Source organism: Chelmon rostratus, chromosome 2 (assembly GCF_017976325.1).
Source record: "Chelmon rostratus isolate fCheRos1 chromosome 2, fCheRos1.pri, whole genome shotgun sequence".
NCBI classification, from domain to species: Eukaryota; Metazoa; Chordata; class Actinopteri; order Chaetodontiformes; family Chaetodontidae; genus Chelmon; species Chelmon rostratus.
The window spans coordinates 10,014,486-10,036,436 of record NC_055659.1 but is presented as its reverse complement, the minus strand read 5'-3'; the positions used below and the strand labels follow the sequence as shown (position 1 = coordinate 10,036,436).

Below are 21,951 nucleotides of genomic sequence, written 5' to 3'. Positions count from 1 at the left end.
TTGCGTTTGGTGTGAACGGATTTAGCAATTTTGCACCGCTGTTCAAACACCTAAAACAAGCACATCTCAGCTAGTTCAAACATTTGAGATTTTTATTCAAATGTGTGTTTGCCTCAATACAGCCTGGAGACATTGGTTTCATTCATCCACATCCAGACATCAGCATATCCTTCTTTTCCTCCATCCAGCGTGCACGAGTCGTAGCAGTTTTCACTACAGGTTGGTGCGTCTGTTTAATGCCTCCTCTCTACACATCAAATGGAAAAAAGAATCTTTCTTGTTACTGGTGCACTGATTTGAGATGTCTAATATCAGAAGGTTGAATTCCTTCTGCATCCTTCATACCATCTGTCTGTTAACTAAAGCCACAGTGGAAAATAGCTAAACTGCTTCACTTTCTTCCTCCCTCTCTCTCTTTCGCTCTCTCTCTCTCTCTCTGTTGTTTAAAGAGGAGGGAGGCCAAGCCGACAGTGGACACTGACACCTCTCATCACCACCTTCCCTCTTTATGCAAAAGCAGCGTCGTGGCTGGGTGCCACGGGCACGTACTGTAAACATCGCTCCCTTTCTCTCCCTCCCACCAACACAATAGCGTCCAACATAATTGAGGCATGCAAGTCTGTGGCTGCCATATGCCAAACATGGGCTGGAGAAGTTGCGGGGAGGGAAGGAACAAGCAGGGGGAGGAAAGAAGAAAAACGGCTCTGTGTCTTTGATTAAATCATTCATTTAAACTTAGATTAAGTTCCCGACAATCCTTAATGTTGCTTGTAAATTAAACAGCTAATTCTTAAAGATGAAGCCCGGCTTGAAAGCTCCTTGTTGCCTTCCATTCATTTCTTATCCAGTAGCCACAAAGCTGTCAAACTACTATTCCTATAACTGTTACTACAAGTTGCTTAAGTATGGCCTTTCCCGGTCGGAGATGAGCGCATCTACCTCTCTGCGCACAACTCTGCACACTGCAAACAAGTCTGGACAGCTTTGTATCTCATCCCTCTTTGGATAAACACAGGCAGGAAATGAATGTGGTTTTACAATGATTCACTCCATACTGGAAGCATTTGCTTTCAAAGAAATCCATTCAGAGCAGCTTTGGCTTCACATGTTTACTATTTTCTCTTGCTTTGGCAGATATGTATCTTTTCATTTGGTTATTTCCTACCTCTAGAACGCACCTTGCCATGTTTGATTTTTGCCCTCTAACTTGGACAGTTGTGTCTGAGTTTTAAAGAATTTGCGGTGTTTTCAGTAGTTTCTACTGAAAACAGGAAACGGTACAAAACTCAAGCATCTCCTCCTCTCCATTTATCTGCATTTCATTTTGTCTATTTCTTGTTTTTAACTCCTGTTTTTTCCTTTCCATCCTTTCCCCATTTTTCTCCGGAATCCCACATTTCTCCCTGTTTCTCCTCTGCTCTGCTTTCATTATTAGCGGAAAGTCAAAGTGCCGGAGGCCACAGCTTAAACCATGCAGTACAGCTGGTTAGGGACTGTCGGCCGGAGTAATGAGTTTTACCTTTAGCTGAACCATAAAGGCTGGTGCCTGCCTATGGGCATTCCTGCTCTGAAGTGAGGACAACACACAAACACATGCACGTGCGCGCTCGACGCCACATCTCTCCCTGCCATTCACCAATTTTAAATGTTTCCCATTCAGGGAAACGAGGCCCAAGTTGTTTGCTGGGGGGTTTTGATGGTTGAGGAATCATCGGTCGTTGAGTCCAGACAGAGGTCAGCGTGTGCGATTTCAGATGTTATGCCAGTAAAGCCACGTATAGACCGTGCAGCCTGATGTCGAACAGGGGGAGACGAAGCACCACGAGCCGTGTGATGGAGTGTCAACAGGGAGAGACTTATTGTGGCTTCACCAAGCGGAGCATGACTGAAGTGGTGCAGCGTGCATGCTGATTTTGACATCTTTACAGTCAAGTCTTGTGATTGTTATTGTGTTTTCCAAGCAATTCCGTGTAATTTGCACACAGTATGCCTGACACTCACATTTTTAAAGAATGAGACAACAGACAGATGTACATCCATTGCTATTTATTCCAGTAACAATTGCAAAAAAAAAAAAAAAAAAAAAAACGATACACTTTAATGAATAGCCAAATAAGCTTCAGGAAATGAAGAGCAGAGGTACTATTTCACACAGCAAATGCCGGATATTTAATGAGTCTGCCTGTTGTTGAAGCTGTCATCAACTAAATTAAGTGATCAGGAGACAAGATGTGCTAGAGTCCACGTGGCTTTAAATGCGTCTGCTGAACTATTTCCTGAAGGAAACCAGGACTGTAGCGTGTCCTCCACAGCACAGCGATCGTCAAGCAAGAAATGCTGTTAAAACTGATATGCAGGCAGTTCTTTTAAAGATCCCTGTCATGACTTCACATCTGATCGTCACGTGTTGTGAGAACAGCACTATAATGGCAGCAGGTGGTTTCTGAGAAACTCTCTGTAATGCCTCGCCAACGCGACGTGGCCGATGCTGTGGCGTTAACCCCTTCTTTGCCCATGCATTCACCGGGCTTGGGAATCAAGCATGTGTGGGCCAGCGATGAGACAAAGAGCTGGTGAACAGTGAGACACGGACAGATCAATAATCCCTGCTAATCCATAATCCCAATGATAGTGGCAACAATAGACAACAAATGTTACTTTTCGAGACTTATCGATCCTTGTCATTTGTACTAAACCTTTTGAGAAACAAACACCTGAGTGACCGGTGACACTGTGTATGCAGTCTTTTGTTGTTGCACTTCTATCCTCATGCTTCCTGACTCTGGTAAACCAGTGAAAAAAACTGTGTGTAAAGCACAATACATTTTGTGTTTATAGGCCTGTTTGTTGACCAAACAGCTTGTTCCCATTACCGTGCTCAGGCCTAGGTGAACAAGACTTTCTTGTACGTTGGTTAGACGCCAGATGCTTTTCATTAGACAGATCATCTTGTGTAATTTATCTGTTTTTGTGTCAGGGTAAATAAGAGAGAAGAAGGGGCTCTTCCTGGTGCTGGACTGTGTGCGAATGAGCTCGTCTCTGAGTGTCTTGGCCCTCCTCGGCAGCTAATCTCTTTCCAGTTAGCTAAGAGTTCTGGGATGCAGCAGGTTTGGAGGGACGGGAGAGGATTTTTAGAGGCTGCAAGAGGCCAGCAGAGAAGACGCATGTTCCCTGAGAAACCTCGACATCTGTTGTCTGTGAGAAGAGAGCACAGGGAGGAGAGCAGGGATTGAGTGGTCCCTGCAGTCCCGTCCACGCCGGCAACGGCTATGCTGCTGACTAATTGGTAAGAGGCCTGTGCGTGAGCGAGTGAAGGAGGGGTGTCTGGGTGGCAAGCCAGAGAGGAAGGAGGACAGGCCACCTCATTCCCACAGGATGGGGAGAACAGAGAAGAAAAAAAAAGAAAAAACAGCAACCAAAATACAGAAAAGGACAGGAGTAATGGCTGTTTCCCCTCCTTCCCTTCCCTCTGTAGCCCTTCCAGACCCAGACTCCAGACTAGCCTCATCCTTGTAATTTAGATTAATTTCTTCCACATTTTCCTCAAGGATTAGGCTGCAACCCTCCCAGCCCCCCCATGCCCCCACCCACTCAGCTCACCCCCTACCATAGTTGCTTAATGCTCTCATTATTGAACTACGTTCCCCTCACAGCTACCCCACCCCACCCCCAACCTCCACACACACACACACACACACAAACACACTCAGAAATCCAAGCCTCTCAGGTCTGGCGAGTGTTGATCTTTTAATGTCATTAAATGATACTGATGTGTTATTTAACTTCATTAGTGCAACAAAGTCCTCGTGGGAGTTGACTCTGAGTTTTTCTGCTTTCAAATAGTGTCACCAGATGTATTTTTAAGAACTGTGCAAAGCTACTTTCAGAATGGCAGCAATTATTGGCCAAAGTGGTCTGTTATGAAGCAATTAGGAGGATTTTTTTTATTTATTTCATTTTGTTAGAACCTTTTTCCCTCATCTCCAAAAGGTTTTTCTCATGAAAACTTTTGAGGAGCATCACCGAACTGTCAGGATGCCTCAACAATCACTTCACAGCGATCACAGTATGGAAGGCTGGCAGCATCCTCCAGACTAAATCTAATTCATCATGTTCTCTGACCGCTGGAAAATACAGCGCAGGGTGCGAATACCAGCGCAGGTCACCGGCTGTAACTCCAGGTGTGTTAGTTTAATGGTGAACAGGAGCGTGCTGAAGGCTGCGAGTAAATGTTCCTCAAAGCAACAAAATAAATCCAGGACTAAACAGCTAAGGTTTATTTCTTTACTTACCTATTTTCTTACCTGCTTTTTTTCTGTAAAATTTAGATGGCCAATTTACCAGCACTGTAGACTCATTGTGTACTTAACAGTAATTGTTGTGCAGCCAAATTTGTGCACAAAAGCCTCTTAAAATTTTGTTTTCTTTGGCGTTGTCTTTGCATAGTTTTACTCTTCCTGAAAAGTAACTTCTGCTTTTAAAAGTGCCATACAGTGAGTAAGTTACTGTATGTTATTTATTGTGCCATAACTGTCCAGCCCACGTGGCTTTATTAAGACACCAAGTGCTGTTTAAGAAGTGAAACAAGAGCGTAACGTCTAGAAAGAACTGTGTGTTCTGTCCTAAACTTATATATATAACTTAATAAAATCTGCCGCAGAACATTTTCCCCTCCTAAAACACAACTCGTGTCTGTTCACTATCATCCACAGAGGAACTCTTCAGCAATGAAAGTGAAATAGAGCAGTTTTAATTAGCTGGTTAATTTTGTTCTTTTGTGTCAGACAAATACAAAAAAAAAAGGCATTGCAGTTACAGACAGACAGTCCTTAATTTATCAAACAATGAGCAATAAAGCAAAAAATGGACTTCATTTTCTTCCCCTAGAGACCATTAGCATTTTTCTATACATCGCTTTAGATGATTAAAGATATTGTTTTTTTGGGATAAATTATAACCAGTATTTAAATAGAGTTTGCTTGCTTGCTACATAGAAAGCCAAATGTCTCCTCCAGAACACGTGGAGTCACAATGGCTTTTTTTTACCTCTCAGAGAGGAGCAATGAGAGGTGGTGAATTAGCAAATTTTAATGAGTTTGTCTGTGTGGCCTGCACGAACGGCCACAATTACACCAAATACGGCCATATTCTATTATCTTCCCTCTACTGATGAAGAAAAAACATTTACCCTCTGCTCATTTCATTCTTTCTTCACCCATCTCTTCCTCACTTGATCTAATCACCAGAGGCGCTAATTTCATTGGCCGGAGATCAGCTCGCTCCTCTTTTAATGAGGGACGCAGATTCGGAATCGAAGCGTTCTCATCTGCTTCCTGTGTTTACCGAGCTGGGAATAACTTGACCTCAACTCTTGATTTACACATAAGAATCCACTGTCGTCGGTATGACTTGTCGCTTGTGACATGGGATGTTAAGACTATGGTTTAACTCATAAAGTGGTTTCGGTGGTTGGGAACTGCAACCAAGCGATTAGTCTGACTGCAAATGAGCCTTAATGTACAACAGATTTCAAATGCAGTTGTTGAAGGGAAGTGGTTGGGCTAAATGGAAAGGGTGAAAGTAAAGAGCTACATAAGTATCTGGGAACATGTTGGGCAAAGTGCTGTGAAATATGTAACCGTGCTGGGGCGTATTAACGTCAGTATAGCTTCAGATTGTAATGAGAGATTGATGCATGTATTTTTCTGTCTTGACGTCGCTCCCTCTTGATTTTTCACCTTTGATTAGCCGGTAGACTAACATCATTGACCTGCTGTCTGAAAGTAATTAAAAAATAAAATACAGCCCGGTCAGATTGGAGTGACAGTTATTTTTCGCCATATTTTTCCTCTCTCCTGACAGCTTTGTCACGTGACTCGCCGTGACCTACATAGAAAGGTCATTCAGTCAGAGCCGGCATGAAATACGACTACAGCTCAGTGAATCTGGGGTTGACGAGCAGCCCTGGGCATCCTAATGAGATCAAAAGATTATATTAGCACGTCAGATACGATCTCTGAAAATAAGACAAGTGTATGAGTTTCTTCTTCTTCTTCTTTTTTTTTCATTAAAGAAGGAGAAGGTAACAGGTAAGCTGAACAAGTCCACGCTCGCCTCTTTTTCCCAGCTTTATTAGGTGTGTCAGAGGTGAATTACTCACGCTGTCTCACAGTTGAGAGGAAAATGTTTGACCAGTTACTATGTTGCTTGTGTTTTGAGAAACACAGCAAAGGGAATGACACATATTAAACGTGTGCGCTGTGGGCTGATTAAAAACATTTTCTGGTAGGATGTAGCTGTTTATATATCACAGGTACAGGTGTTCATGTTTTTCCACCTCACTTTTTAATCATATTTCTATACTTTGACTGATACCTAATTTGGAAATGCTTATAAACTTGAGATTGGACACCTAGATACTCACATGGCCAGTTCTAAGCTCTAAGACCTCCTCTGCTGACAGTGAAGGTGAGGAAAGTGAACGGGACATGTGCGTGTTTAGCAGCTCATGGCTGCCAAAACAAAAGCCCTGCGATGTGACACTCTGACAGCGCGACGACATGAAAGAGAGAGAGAGAGAGAGAGAGAGAGAAGGGACGGGGTGAATAACCTCTAATCAAAACCTCACGCTCAGGGAGGTGCTGTCTCAAATCCTGCTCCTCTTCCTGCCTCCGAAAGCCGCCACCAATACCTCCCTCTCCTTTTCTACCACCTCCTCCTCCCATTATCTGCTCTCTCGGGGCCGAGCGTACAAGCTAACACGAGTAACCGAAGGCAGTTAAAGTCAACCGCTGCACTGGGCCACCAGATTGACAGGTCTGGTTAAACAGGTTCTGAGGGGAGAGGCTGATACTTGTTTAACTGCTAGGTACGGCAGGCTGCTGCTGCTGCTGCTGCTGCCGCCTCTCATAACATGTAGCCGGGCCTTTGGGAAACACTGCTTTCACCTACTGACCTCCAAAGCAGGATATGTGGCTAATGCAGCACATATGAGGAGGAATGTCGGTCAATATGCTGTTGTGGATTGCAAATAAACTCAGAAATCCAGCTATGCGTCCGATGTAAATGCTCTGGCTTGGTGCTACTATGGCTCACTGTAAGCTCCTGAAACACATAAACAGACAGACCACATGAATCAGCAAGGACTGGCTGGGCAAGTGATGATTAAGCAACCTTGCGCCACATGTAAATCCCATCATGCATTTTTTTTTTCACCACTGATTGTTCTCACAGACATCAAAGGAATCGTCATCCACTGTGCGAAACTCCCAGCACCACGTTTCCACAGACAGACGACGCGTTGGAACTATCGACGCTTCTCGTGGAAGCCCACCTGCTCCGAGCGCAGGAGATAGAGAAGAGAGAGGAAAAATCAGCAGATCCGCTTCAGCTCAGGAGGAGAGGATGTTCAGGGGTGGGCTCGCAGAACAAGCTGCTCACTATGTGTCAACAGTTTAAACATAAACAAGCCATTTGTCTGCTCTCAGCTGTGCATCTTTGTTCATCACATGATGTACTTTTGAGGTCTCTGCCCCCACTGAGCCACACAGCCTATTTGTGAAGCTAAGTGAGAGCAGATAATGATGGCTACTGTTCCCATTAGTTTGGGGACTTTTCTTTGCTGTTTATTAATAGAAAAATCTTCCAACACATGACTTAACCATCGACTGTGAAATACTGCCGAAAAGGGGGCCGCAGAACAATAGTGCACAAAAGCAAATGTGTGTGTGTGTGTGTGTGTGTGTGTGCGCGTTGGTGTGGCCTAGGCAACATCACTGACTCACTGAATCCGGCTCCAGTCTTTCACTTTATTTTTTTTATTTTTCCTGAAACTTTAAAACAGTTTTTTTTAAAACATATTTTCAAAAAAGTATATCATGCCCACTTCCTAACCTCTACTTGATAAAAAACTAACCCATTTATAAAAGTTTAACACATCGTCATAAAAAGTGAAACCATACACCAGAGTGATACCATTATTTACACTAGCCCATTAAATTACAACATAAATTAGAAAATATTTACATCCAGGACAAGACACTGGATAAAATTCTATGTTGGGATGGAATTTAATGTCTAATTAAAAACATTTGTAAAGAAAGAAATATATACATTTACACACATTCTCACAACATACATACACTCTGGCAGGATGAAACTGGTTGGTAGGTTGATGGTAACTCAGGGTTTTTAAATACTAAGAATGATGAATACCTAACATGGTCACAAGAGTAACGTGTTCTCGCCGCCAGGTTGAAAAGATAGAGCAACAATGGAAGCATTGCTACGCCTGTAATCCACATGAACACTGTAGAGGCTTTAAAGTCTCTGGTTTCTGACCGAACACAGACTGACAAACCAAAAATCGTCTTTTCTCATTCAGGCCTACATAAGATTCAAATCATCTCTCATGAACAAAGCACAATAACACTGGAGCCATTTTGAAGTGGTTGTACAAATCAAGCACAAAAAAAATGAAGTGGATTTTCTTCTCTCTCTTTCTCATATAAAAAAAAAAATGTCCTTTGCAAGTCCATTGAGACACAGGAAATCAGTGGATTTGCCTCCAGACAGAGCGGGGTGGGGGTGGAAGGGGCGGGGGCTGAGAGGAATTCACAGCCACAGCAACTCATCTTGAAATGATGTCCACTAGGGAGAAGAAGAAAAAAACACTCTGCACTTTGTTCTGTTCCTCCTCTCGTCAACAGAGTGCAGGTCTCGTGGTTGTAGCATCAGCACATTGGCAACTGTATGGAACTGCATAGTGGTTCGTGTGATTTGGTGTGTGTCACGCCCTCACACGGCGGGCTCCCACCGGGACCGGTACACGCGCTGTCACCATAGGTGCCAACACAGACTGATCTGCAGCCAGCTGTGACAAGTTCTTAGAAATCATCAACTTCTCATAAAATATGCTATAAATTCAACAGTGCGGGTACACACACACATACACACACTCACGCACAAATTCTGCTCTCAAAATGACAATACTTATCAATCAATATTGATTTTTTTTTAAAAGTCCAAAAAGGGCAGACAGGGCAGCAAGAATAAGGGACTCAGGGGTTCTCAGGTTCATAAGGATCCTCCTTCAAGCTCTCATTTCCTGTGCTTGTCCATTTTGTCGGTAGATTTGCTTCCACTGTCTGAGGATCCCTGGGTGTCGCTACCAGAGCTCAGGTACATCTTGTCCACTTGTTTGAGCGCCTCGTTCAGGTAGTTCTGAAGCGAGGTCATGGCGGCGCAGATGGCCGGAGAGCCGAAGCCGTGGGTGATGAGGCTGAAGTGGGTCAGGCAGCCTTGGATTCCGGGCTCTATGATGGGGGCCGGCCGAGAGTTTCCCAGAGGTGAGCGGTCCTGAGTGAGCAGGTCGGTGAACTCCTTGCAGATTTGCCTGAAGGTGGAAAACGAAGAAGATTTAGGAGGAGAGAGAACACTTTGACTACATTTACCAATTCTTTTTGATCTGAGAACAAAGTCTGTAGGAAATTCAATCCTCCAGTAATCAATGAAAACTATAAAAAGCTCTAGATATGTCAGCTTGCAACATCCTTCTTTGCTAAAGGGGTATTTCTATGCAAATCAAAGGCAACCATCCAGACAAGACACTTACTTGGCAGCAAGGAGCATGTTCTTGCGAGAGTTAACCTCGTTGCGTTCCACGTGCGCCCTGCCCAGGTATTCAGCAATTGCCTTCGCAGGGAACTCTGTCTCACACACGTAACCAAAGTCTCTCGCTAAATGCACAGCTTCACCTAAAGGAAGAAGAAGAAAACAGAGCTTGTGAGAGAAAAGTCACCTCTAAACCCAAGTCAGACGCTTGGCTCTTGGTCTCAAAGCAAAACTTCATATTTCTGAATATATATATATTATTTCCACAAACATTATCACTGCACGTCCACTGACACACTGGGCAAAGATCAAATGGTAAGCTGGCCGGCCTCAGAAAAATATCAATTTGGAGCATAATATTCGCCTGATACACACAAGCATCAAGGCGAATGAAGTGAAGCAGCTGAACTACAGAATAATCAGTTGAGCTCAGTCCTCTAGCTTGAGGGAATAAGAGCTAGTGAGATGAATATATTTCCGTCTTGAGGGTGGTTTGACTTGCATGGTCATAATGGGCTTATGTGGATAAATGCTAGCAGAGGGTGCCCACGGCAGCGGCAGCACCGCTTATTGATAGATACACACATGACTTGAGGATACGGACAGCTATTCAGAGGCACAAGCTTTAAGGTCAGCAGGCCCTCCTGGCGAGCCGAACACAAGATAACAAGGCTTAATTCAGCTTTGAAGGTCTCTAAATAACACAAGCCTCCAGTCATTCTCCTGCACAGAATCATCAGCCCATTTCTAAAAATTAGGCATGTAAGGGAGCAAGAGAGGAAAAAATATTCTACCTTAGCCCGCAGGCGGGTAGATGCGATTAAAGTGATAGCATGCTCACGGTGAAGCGTCACTGTCTGGCTAAGGTATGACTGATGTTGTTTTAATATCGGAGGCACTGACATGGGAAGGTGAAGGTGTCGTCATCATAGCTACGTAACTCCCCCGATATGAAATAAGTGAAGATTTGTGGCCGTGTTTATACTATGTCTGCATGGAAGAAAATGTCAGACAATGCGCAGCTTTCGGTGCAGCGTGCAGTGTAATGCAATATAATGCAGTCGCAACAGCGATAGCATTAGCTGGAGGATTATATCAGGTCAGGTCTGCAGCAGGTTGCATTCAAACATCAGCTCAGTCACTCGTATTTGGACTAAATGGACAGACTCACTGGGGAACAGAAGGACAACTAATGTGCAACTGAAAGCCGGGCGAACGAAACAGTTCCTCACAAAAGAAAGCTCTGCAGCATTCATATAATGATTCATATAATGATTCATATAATGGAGCGTTTCAACAGTGAACTATGTTTGGAGAATGGCTTAAGATTCTGAGCGGCACTTGAAACGCGCACACTATGTGAACGAGTCTGACGTTCTCACACTATTGGAGCGACATTCCAGCCTTCGCAAACAGCAATTACACACGAGAGGCTACTGTGCACCACTGAGTGACATGTCATACCTTCTACGAGTGAGGTAAGTAGAGTGACATTGGCTGCCTTCCTTCTTCCTGCGGGCAGGTTGAGCCCGATCTTATCCAGCTTTTCTCTCAGAGAGCGACCTCCATTTTTTGACTTGGCCCTGCAGAAGAAGTGCAAAAAAAAAAAAAACACACACATCAAGCTTACAGTTGTAAAGTATTTTAGACAGGTAACACAAGATTATAATCATTTTCACACAATGTGTTAAAGTCTGAAGAAAATCATAACCTCTTCACACATGATTATGATCATTTTGATTTATTTAGTATCTGCTTGAGGCCATTTCATCCATACAGAGGAGAAGCGGAACAAACAGATGTATGATCATAGAGATTGCCACAGTTATAACCTGTCAGAGGACAGCTGGCACTCACTCCTTCAGAGGGTCTCATTGTGATCACTCTAACAAATAAATCACACAAACTGACCTAAAAAGTCCTGACGCGATTGATGCTTCCACTCAAAAAGCGTAGCACAGAAATCACTCAAAAACACATTTGCAGAAACGCTTAAACTCCCCACTTTCCATGGCCGATTCGTGTTTCCACATGACTGGCGGGGCAACCTCTCCCTCTGCATGGCGGTTGCATCTTTGGGGAGGCATGTGTGTATGAGTGCCCCCACCCCATCATCCCCGTCTCCCCTCTGTCCCTCTGCTAACGATCCCCCTCCTATTGCTATATGACCTACATAAAAATGTGATTGTGCGTATGTGTGTGTGTGCATGTCAGCATTAACACAGGCACATGGGAAGTGGCAAACGTGCGCGCCAAGCACAAAACGCTCCAGTCAGGGTAGCTGGGCACATACCGTAACCTCACGGTCCCTCAACGGACTGCCACACTAACATACGTGCCATAAGGTCAACTGCTCTGCCACAGATAAAGCTACCCATGCTGCAAACCACTGACAAACACAAAAACACACCCACGGAGTCTTTAGATTGGTACTAACTGTGTTGATGTAACCTATCCCCAGAGGAAGCACAGAACCAAAATTGCAGACCACACAAAGAATGTCACGAACCTTACGCAAAAAAACTGATGAGCCAGACCAACTGAGCCAAGCTGTGCTTTCAGAAAAGCCTTTCCCATGGGCTGCTGAGCTTTAGCCTACAGATCACTAGAGCTGGAGCTCCTCAGTGTGATGATTATTCATATCTGAGACGATCGGACAACCTCAACAGCAACAGCTTGCAGATGACAAAGATCTTAATAAAAACGGAAATCAAGGTAAAAAAAAAAAGGATGTTTGGTTTAGCTATCTTAATTTTTTGTGAGCTGTGCTACTCCTGTGTTATATTTTGGATTTTGGACTTTTACAAACAACAGGGGGGCAGCATTAAATCCGGCCTGCTGTCACGTTGAATGAGATGAGCTCTGACCTGCGTAAAACCCCTCCAAGGAGCGAGGCATTGAGGCACTCAGGGGGCGACAGACGTCTCTGGACCTCGGCCACGGTAACCTTGTACTTGGATGTGGAGCTCAGCAAGGAAAGACGGCCCGGCACGGAGCAGAACACCTCTGTTGGGTTTGATACCATGCCCAGCAGGGACTCTTTCTGGAAGGGAAGACCCAGCGCGTTGCCTTTAGGTAGAGTGACAGGCCCTGGAGGGTGAGGAGAAAAAAATGTGGGTAAGCTGAAGAGTGAAGAGGTACAAAAGGAAAGAAAAAAAACTTTCTGGTTTTGCAATAGATTTTGTTTATATATACACTTTTCCTGTGTATGTACATAAGCTCTAATCATGATAATCCCTTCTGTGCAACAGGGAATCTGTGTTTTCTTGTATGTAATCACAAGGAAGAGTGTGTATGCAGCTCTGCACGACTGAGAAAACCAATGTTTGCTGTTGGAAAGACTTTCGAAATATTGTGTGGTTTTCCAAACACTGAATGCCTAAAATGCCCTCATGCCAAACACCATCCACAAACAGGTACACACATACAGACTGCCCCTCAGCTAAGCCACAGATACACCTCAGTACTGTTTATGATTTGGCCTCACAGGCTTTGGGTTTTCTGGACATTGTGTATGTTTTATGCTGGTTCTGCAGTTAAACGAAATTTTGAACCCCCCACAACAGCACTGACAGGCATCGGACAAACAAAACAGTACAGCACACTATAAAACATAGCTATCTTCATCCTCACCCGCAAGAACGCCCCCCTGATAATAAGTCCTCTGTAAGCGATCAAGGTTCCTGCCACCTCGTAGTCCTAATACTGAGACAAAAATCACAGAGTCACATGAGTACTTTAAGGCTCCTCTGGGGCACATGGCTGGGAATGACATGCCATTGTTTACAAGTGGAAAACCTAGATTGCCCATAGTGTGCCCTTAAGCATGGGAACAATATAATGAGCCATCACTCACTTCCGTAGCAAATGCAGACCGGTTGGTTCATTGAGCTGTGCAAACGGCTTTCTGTTTGCAACCATGCATCGTGATATCGTAACACCTTTTTTGCTATTAAGCTTTTGGAGAAAAAAAAAGCTGCATGTGCCGTAAAATATAACACAAATGTCTTTGAATACACCAAACTGCTGTGATGTTGCTCAGGCATGATAGTGAGAAACTAAAGCACGACAGGGAAAAACTCTGTACACGATTCAATATTACATCATAGTTTTATAGATGTTTGCTGAATCTATCTATCTGTCTATCTGCCTGTGTATGTTTGAATAAATGCAGGAAGCTAAGTCATAGAATAATGTTGCCCAAGCTGATCTTCCTCTGACTCAAAGTCGGTTTAATGGAGCCCTGATGACAAAACAGCAAGAATAAGTTCCCCTTCAAAACAGTTCATGTCCCAACAAATTACTAAACTGTCCTTCACATGCAAGCCTAATGCCACACCCCGCCAAAAGCTGGTTCTGCCGAGCCAAACACTGCTTCAAGATCAACGCATAATTTCCTGTTGAAGTGAACAGAAGAGAGCTGCAATTGCGAGCTTAACCAGCCTAAAGGTGATCCAAAGCTTTCCTCTCCTCTCACAGTCAACGCCGAGGTTGTGAGATTGCTCAATTTTCTCGTCTTGTCAATAGCCTGTCGTTTTTTTTTTTTTTGTTGTTGTTGAAAGGGATCAGTTCTTTCCCACTGGGCATCCATTCAAACACCTTCGCCAGCAGAAAGGGCTATGGATCATATCAAGCTTAGATAAGTGCATCTCATGGCCACGAGGATTATCAGTGTATGCAGTGCAAGTGCAAATACAAGACTCCTCCTTTGCTGTGCTCTCGCGCTGAGTGCCCTGACATGCCACTATAGAAGTAATTGTTATGACAATTCCAAGTATGGGTGAGAGAGCGAAAAAAAATACAGCCCTTACGGTAAATTTCCAGCCCTCGACAGTAATTACTGCATCTTTATTTGGTCGTACAAAGGCACATGTACCCCAGGCAGCACTTTCCTAAACCTTTTTTCCCCTTGTCAAATTGGCAGAGCTGTGCTCCTTTGCCACTGAAGATCAGATTAGTAATGCAGCAAACTCACCTTTTTTGATGACTGTCTGATCTGCCATAATAATACTGTGGTCATCTACATGCTGATAAAAAGAAAGAAAGAACAGAAGCAGCAATAAGCCATCATATGCGTTGTTAAAAAACAATGTTAAAGCAGCAATGTCTGAATGACTCTTTCTCTCTTTTGCTTCCTTCATGCAAAACAAAGAAAAATAATAAAGGCTCTACCAAGATGGAAATGAGGTGTTTAATGAGCTGATAGTGGAGACCTTTAGTTGTTTTAAACCTCTGTGACGGCAACAGAATGCCTCTATTTGATATATAATAAAGAATTAACAATAATTATTATTATTTTCTGCTTTAGTGGCATCCAGAAATGTGTTATGGACTTATGTGACTGTCTGTGGCAGTGAGTGAACACATGCACACCTCCGCACTACAGTGTAATCTCAAGCATTCACGTCTGTCAGATCCACTCACTTGAACATCCTCCAGTCCGTGGCCCATGTCGTGCATCCCCATGTTATCGCCAATGACCGACGCCTCTATGCCGTGCGCGTGTGGGGGCAGCAGCTCCGGCCGGCGGAACCCTTCCCTCCTCACCCCGGACGAGCCTCCCTCCAGGCCGAGGATCTGACTCGCCAGGCCGCTCCTCCCGTGCGCGCCGAGCCCATCCTGGCCCTGACGGCCGGGCCACGGCTGCTGCTGGTTCGACGACGGCGACTGGTGTATGGAGTTGAGGTTGAAAGGGTCGCCGAGGTGGGAGTAGGGGTCGGTGGACTGCGGGTAGGAGATGGGCTGGTAGGGAGGTGGGAAGTACGGGGGCTGGAAGTCCGAACTGGCCGAGTGTGACAGAGAGGGAGACGGGCTGTAGAGGTGCTGGCTGACCGCCGGCAGATGAGGCAGCCGGGGGTTCCCATTGCTGTTGCCGTCGTGCCTTTCCTGAGGGACGGAAGAGACAGGGGGGCTGTGAGAGAGGACAACAGGATGGCAGGTAGAGGTGACATGTGTCCCCCGAGGAAATCAAGTGTCTGTCACCCGCTGACATGACGTCCACTGCAGGTAGCGGCTTAGAGGAGGGCGCTTAGACTACAACTTTAATATGAATATAGATTTTATTATTCTTCTCTAACGTGGGAAAGAAAGCTAACTTACAGTTTAAATTAAATTGGTGATTGAAAATAAAAATTAAAATATTCTCACGTGTTTTAAGACCCAAATTAATGATTAAGGCCTATCCTCTTATAGAAAAGATTTCTTTTTTTAATAATAATAATAATAATAAAAGGCTGATTATTATGACTATTCTTGTGAGTGTTAATGCTGCCGATGTTGTAGAAATTATTATTGTGTTTTTATTGTGTGAAAACGGTGTCTTTCTTTCACAGCTGTAGGGCGTCTCTCAACTTTTCCAAACTTTTGGGGGGGTTATTTTGTCCTGTTGTCGCCTGTCGCTGTTTTCCATTTTATCTTCATCTGTTTCGTTAGGACATGATAAAAATCAACCCATTGTCAGTCTGAGTGTCAAACTTTTGTTAGATGTTAATCAAAAGTTGTGTTTGTTTGTTTGTTTGTTTTTTAGGTTTTTTTAGTGTGTGTGTGTCTCTTTCGAAACTCACCTCACAGTCATCCTCATATTTCACGTTGTCGGCTAATTTCCACAACATTCTGACAGAGAAAAAAACTCTCCGTTACCCCGAAAATAATAAAAAAAGAAAAGAAGAAGAGTGGAAGAAAAAAGGAGGAATATTGTCGTCTGCGAGTTAATCCAGGTAAGAAAAAACGAAGAGCTTCCTGGTGGTGATCATGAACCCGCTTGTTTTCCAGCTGTGGCGAAAAAGGGCGAAGTTGCGGGCTGACGGCTGAAGGGGCGAACTGACCGACCGACGGACTATCCAACCGCAGATACGAGCTTCCACAGCCGCTGTGAGACGAAACGACCGTCGCCAGGCGATATGTCCCCCCTCTCCGGTCACGGCGCTCCGTCGCTGTGTTGTGGAAGTGGGCGAAAACGGCGCATATAAGAAACTTGACTCCCTCTTATGGACAAGACAGCGATGTTCAGTCTCCCCAGCGCGCGCACGAGCGGTGTACTATATCTGCACGGGCGCTCCGAGGGGGCGGCGCCCGGCCCGTTGATGTCAGTGAGAAGGGGAAAATGAAAATATTGCTGATTGGCGGCGCAGCGGTCCAATCAGGCTCCCGTCTTCACGGGCAGTGTCAGACATTTAAACCCAGTGACTTCGCTGGAGTCCTCTTCTCGCGGCCTGCAGTGAGTGAAGTCTCCTTGTTTGTGTTTGTTTATGTCTCCTCAAACCCCATAAACAGACCCCAATCTGAAGACATGGCTGTTAAAAGTTTTAAGAACATCTATGCTGTGTTTTAGTACTAGGCCTTTATTCCTTACAGACACACAGAGGGGATAGTTATCAAAGAAAATCAAAGGTTTCGTTCTGAAAAGATTCCTCCAGTCATTAAAGGTATAATTTATTTTCACTTCCTGCTTCGTAAAAATGTTTTTCATTCTTTTATACATATTTTTCGAAAGAGTTTGGAACAATTTGTGCCAGAACTCGGATTCAGTAATGACGGGTTGCTAGGCTACTGAGTACCACGTGGTGACGTATTGACGCTCAGTGGAATGCCCCTCGGCCAATCACGTTGTCCGGTTCGAGATGTGCTACAATTTTGATGATGCTCTTAAAAACTAATTAGAGGAGAGGTAACATGTTCTGTTTATTCTGAGAGAAAAACACATTTGTTTTCACCAAGCGGTGCTTTTTTTCCCCCCTAAATAGGTTAAATAGGTTAAAATCTATTAATATTATTAGTGATGTTAAGGTCAGGATATACCAATAGAAATAATTATTTACATTTTGCAATTATTTTCAAGTGTTTATACTCACATTACACCTAATAACGCCAAGTAGCCTGCTATTTAGATGATAATAGTTGTTTTTGAATAATGACAATAATAATCATAAATTATCAGTATTGTTGCTGTTTTCAGTGGTGGCTTCACATTTACTGTTATCACAAATATAGCAGAATAACTGTACATTCTTGAAGCATGCCACTTAACTTGACTCAATTCTCGCCCTCAAAGTGACTGCGGTTCATTTTTTGATCCCAAAATCAGCGAGATGCTGCAGCTCTGCGATGTGAATGCCTGAGCGGAATAACAGGCATTCAAATGAACCCATGACATTTTGATGTCGGTGCTTCACAGTGGTGGCTCAGCGCTTGTTTCAAACCGCAATAAGCCTGAGGGTTTAGCAGTCATCATTCTCTCAGAAACCTCTAAGCTCGAAGGATCTCAACAAACAACTCTTTCTTAACTTCATTTACATTTTTGGTGGAGCTTTGCGATGTCCAAACAAGGCTGCTTTGAAGCTTTGATATGCATCAAAGTGAGGACAAAACATGACTCTTTTTTAATTAAAACGACCTAACTATCCATTATGCTTCAGTTTATCTGTTAAATCTGTTTCATTTTTGCCGTTAAACCTTTTAAATCATTCTTTCCTCAGCAGAAAATAGTGTATGTCCATCACTTGGAGACATTTCATTAATTGGTTTTGTATCACTTGACGAGTACAAAGTGTCGGATTATAATTTGAGAGATTACTGGACAGACCTTTGTCTTTTAGGGTAACAGCCTGTGGCGTCCGTCCACCCACGCTGCAGTGATCGGCTGTCCATGGGAACAACAGGACGTGGGCGACTGAGGATTATCTGTGTGGGTCCCTGGCTTGTTGTGATGCGACGCAGAAGTGAAATGCGCGCTGATTAAATGTTATTTTACGTCGGAGGAGACACAGAGCAGACCTAAAGGACGTTAGTCACGCTTGGCCTGGCGGTGCTGGTTTGGACAATCCTGATGCTCAGTCCGCTGCAGCGACAACCGGCTCAACTCATGTCAGGTGTAACGATTTAAGAGGAGCCGTGGCCAACAAACAAAAAGTCACACAGATCAGTGAGGGAGGTCATTTTAGTATTTTTTTTTTTTAACTGGTTAGTATAAATATAGTGTCCATATATACGTTGCTCCTGTGTGTAAAATATCATATATTAAGACTAACGCACAGTGTGATGTGACTTTCTTCAGTAAATCTCATTGAAATCCAAAATTCGCATAAGAACGGTCACTAAAATATTCATATAATATTCACACATTGCAAATATATGTATAAATTGTAAATTATTATGTTATATGCATATATATTAGAGTATGTTTGCACTAGTCTGTGATGAGGTTGGTACCTGTAACAGCATTCCCCTCTGATATCGCTCAGTTCCTGCTCTTTTCTCTTATATATTTTAAAGATGAATAAAAAGAAAAATGCTGTGGTTATTATACAGAAAGTTATGTTATTATAAGCATATTTGGGTGTCGATCATAAACAGCATCACTGTTTTGTAATCCAGTGGCCTCAGTCCAAGTGACTTGAAGTTTGTGAGTGGGTAAACCCTTAGGCTTATTGACATTAATCACAGGTTATTTTAAAGCGGCGCTGCGCGCTTCCAAACAGGTGATTATGGTGGAAAGCAATAAAATAAATATAGGCTCAGCAGCAAAAAGCGATAAACACGATGCAGGTTGGTTTAAACCAAGTCAGCTGTAAGAGATAAATACACGAGCGGACTCACCCTCCAGTCTATCCTCTCCAGTACAGACATCTGCAAAGCTCCAGTCACAGCAGTCCTACTGAGACGCAGCGAATGAGTGAAACCATCAGAGGTTCACGTTGCCGACTTCACCTGACTGTGGCGTGGTGTCGTGCGCATGCGCCGTGCAGTGTAATACACCTGAGCGGGGTAAATCAAAACAATCCGTCAGCAGTCGCTCGATGAAATTTATTTTGGTTTCCATGAAGCAGCGTGCATACTAACACGGATTAAGGTGCGAAAAGGAGCGCTCAAATGCATTAAAAACCATTCTATATTTATTTTAATAACGTGAGATTAATATAGGACTCACAGGATTAGACCCATAACCGAGATCGAATTATCGTTAATCTCATAATTATCTGCTATTGTTGAGTAAAAACAACAACAACAAAAAAAAGAAACAATGTCACTCAGGCTAAGGTTTAAGAAAAGGTGAAAAAAAAAGACGTGAGGAAATTTCAAGATGAGGTAATTCCACCCCCAAAGCCGCATCGCCCCAGGCCGACCGAAAGAATCTGCTTTCAAAAGCCACTGAAGCTTTTTGAGGCCTAAAATGCCTCCTGTTATCTGATCTCCCAAATACTTTAGCTTAAACTAATGAACAGATCAAAGTGTCCTCGCTGTGTGCCTGAGAATGTAGTCTACATCTTATTCATAGAAAAAGAAAAAAGAAAAAAAAAACACCTTTCTGATCTGCAGCCATGACACCTGCCCGAAAGTAAAGCCTGATCAAACAATTATCTGGAATAATTAAGAGAAAAAAAGGAAACAACGGCGCGCGCCTTACGATGAAATTTATATATTACTAAAAAGATTAATTTAATTCCAATGTCTATTAATCCATCGTGCATTGATCGCAACAGACCAGCTGTATGAGCCACTTTGTTTCTTGAAACATAAGCGAACAGTTGGTCTACTTGTATAAACCTATGATTTCCAACTTTATTTGAATTTAAAATACTTATCCCACATTACCTCAATGATTTTAAGCGTTATAAACATCTTATTACAATTCATTACAATATTATAGTGAGTGCAAACGCTCAGACAAATCTATTTAAAGATGCATTCAACGACTGACAGTCCTGTAGCTCGCTCCTGCAGGGTGTGGTTAATCGATCTTTACAAACAGCCACTCAGATCAGAAAATGTGTCTTGGGGCTCCCAGAATTATGAATCCACTACAATGCAGTGACAAAATGCTCCTGAAAAAAAGTAGGCCTCAAACAAACGAAAGGGCTGTTCGCAAATGCATCTGTCTTTTCTCCTAGTTTCTATGGTTGCTAAAAGAAGGTCAATAATAATAATATACAAAAAACAAACAAACAAAAAACTTACACGAGCTTCTGTGGTTCTTATTATTGACGCATTATTTCTTCACAAACCACCGATCCATTGATCTAACGTGCGCAGAGACAAATAAATGGACAACACAAAAACGTCATAGACTGCAGCTGGATGGAGACAAGAGGACGAGGTGTTTATTTTAAATTTTAGCCACAATGATTGGATTATTTATGGTGCAACGTACAGTTAATGAGAAGCAGGCAGACGCTTCGTCAGTTCTTTTTCATTCTATTCTGCGACCACAGTTCGAGTCCGTAAAACCAGATAAGGATGCCTCTGCCGCCACCTGGTGGCTGCATCCTCACATTACCGCAGGTTTAGCAAAGGATCAGTGCTGCTTTGGATCGACTTTATCCGACTTCATGTAGACAATAAAATAGTCCTATGGGCGCATATATTGGTTGAGTTAAACTAAATCACTGAACATAATAACATCGTTAAACTTAGTCACTTTACTCAAGCACTGCACTTGTTTATATACATATAAATACTTTTTTTCACTACATTTACTGGACAGTAAATTAAAGTTAGAATAAGAAATGTATATCGTGTTTTTCCAAATTTTTTTTAAAGTCGTAAAAACACTTCACATCTACTCCTTCTCCATCACTGAAAAACCAGATCCTATGAATAAGCTATGCAAAAATGACATTGTTTGGTTTCAAGTTTCCACATCACACTTGTTTAAGTTGACTATTGGACCAGGATCAGCTTCTAGACTAGCTGTGATGTCACAGAGTCCTGCTCATACGTACACGTGTCAAACTGAGATTTAAGGTGAGCACAGAGAAACTTTCCTTCAGCAGGCAAATGTGAAAACAGCCTGTGTCAGACTGCAGATACACCATTCTGCACATGAGAAAAATGTATTTTTGACTAAAGGGGGGCTTTAGGTGACATTTTTAATGTATTGCCACTTTGCACCACTGGTCTATCTGTATGGAATCTGCCATTTTGATCTCCTGTATGATAAGAGAACATCTGAGCAGCCATATGTGTGGAATCAACCGAGCAACAGGATGATGTCTGTTTTAATAACACTCATAGTGTTAGATGCTGCCTGCCCGATCAACACCCTGAACACTAAACCTCATAGCAGATGTAATTTCACACCTTTCGTGTAAACACATGCAAGCTGCTTTATGGAATAAGAGCTTTTAATAGTTTGTTTTTGTTGTGAGTTTTCCCTTAAAGGGCACAACAGGGAGTTGTTGCTGCTGTCATCACCAGTAATTATTGCCTGTCCTTGCACATAAAGCGTAGTGTAACCAAGCTTTATATTGCAGGAGAAAAAGACACAAAAAGTGTGCGTTTTACTTGTAATAGGGGCTGCACATTACACAAATAAGGAGGATGATTTTTAAAAAAAAATCTTAA

General features: G+C 43.1%; 1 protein-coding gene across 4 annotated transcripts; it reads right to left on the bottom strand.

Annotated features, from left to right (window-relative positions):
• Positions 1-7,794: 7,794 nt before the first annotated feature.
• Positions 7,795-19,347, bottom strand: tfap2c (transcription factor AP-2 gamma (activating enhancer binding protein 2 gamma)). Of its 4 annotated transcripts, none has more exons than XM_041959253.1 (8): positions 19,207-19,347; positions 15,037-15,498; positions 14,588-14,639; positions 13,246-13,317; positions 12,480-12,702; positions 11,077-11,195; positions 9,614-9,755; positions 7,795-9,394 (listed from the first exon to the last, which is right to left on the bottom strand). In XM_041959253.1, exons 1-8 carry the CDS (start codon positions 19,234-19,236, stop codon positions 9,100-9,102), a joined length of 1,395 nt encoding a protein of 464 aa, XP_041815187.1. In that variant the 5' UTR covers positions 19,237-19,347; the 3' UTR covers positions 7,795-9,099. The 4 variants fall into 4 exon arrangements, with proteins under 4 accessions (XP_041815187.1, XP_041815179.1, XP_041815206.1 ...); XM_041959245.1 differs by lacking the exon at positions 19,207-19,347 and adding an exon at positions 16,176-16,603; XM_041959272.1 differs by lacking the exon at positions 13,246-13,317 and having other exon boundaries at positions 19,207-19,346.
• Between the last annotated feature and the right edge of the window lie 2,604 nt (positions 19,348-21,951).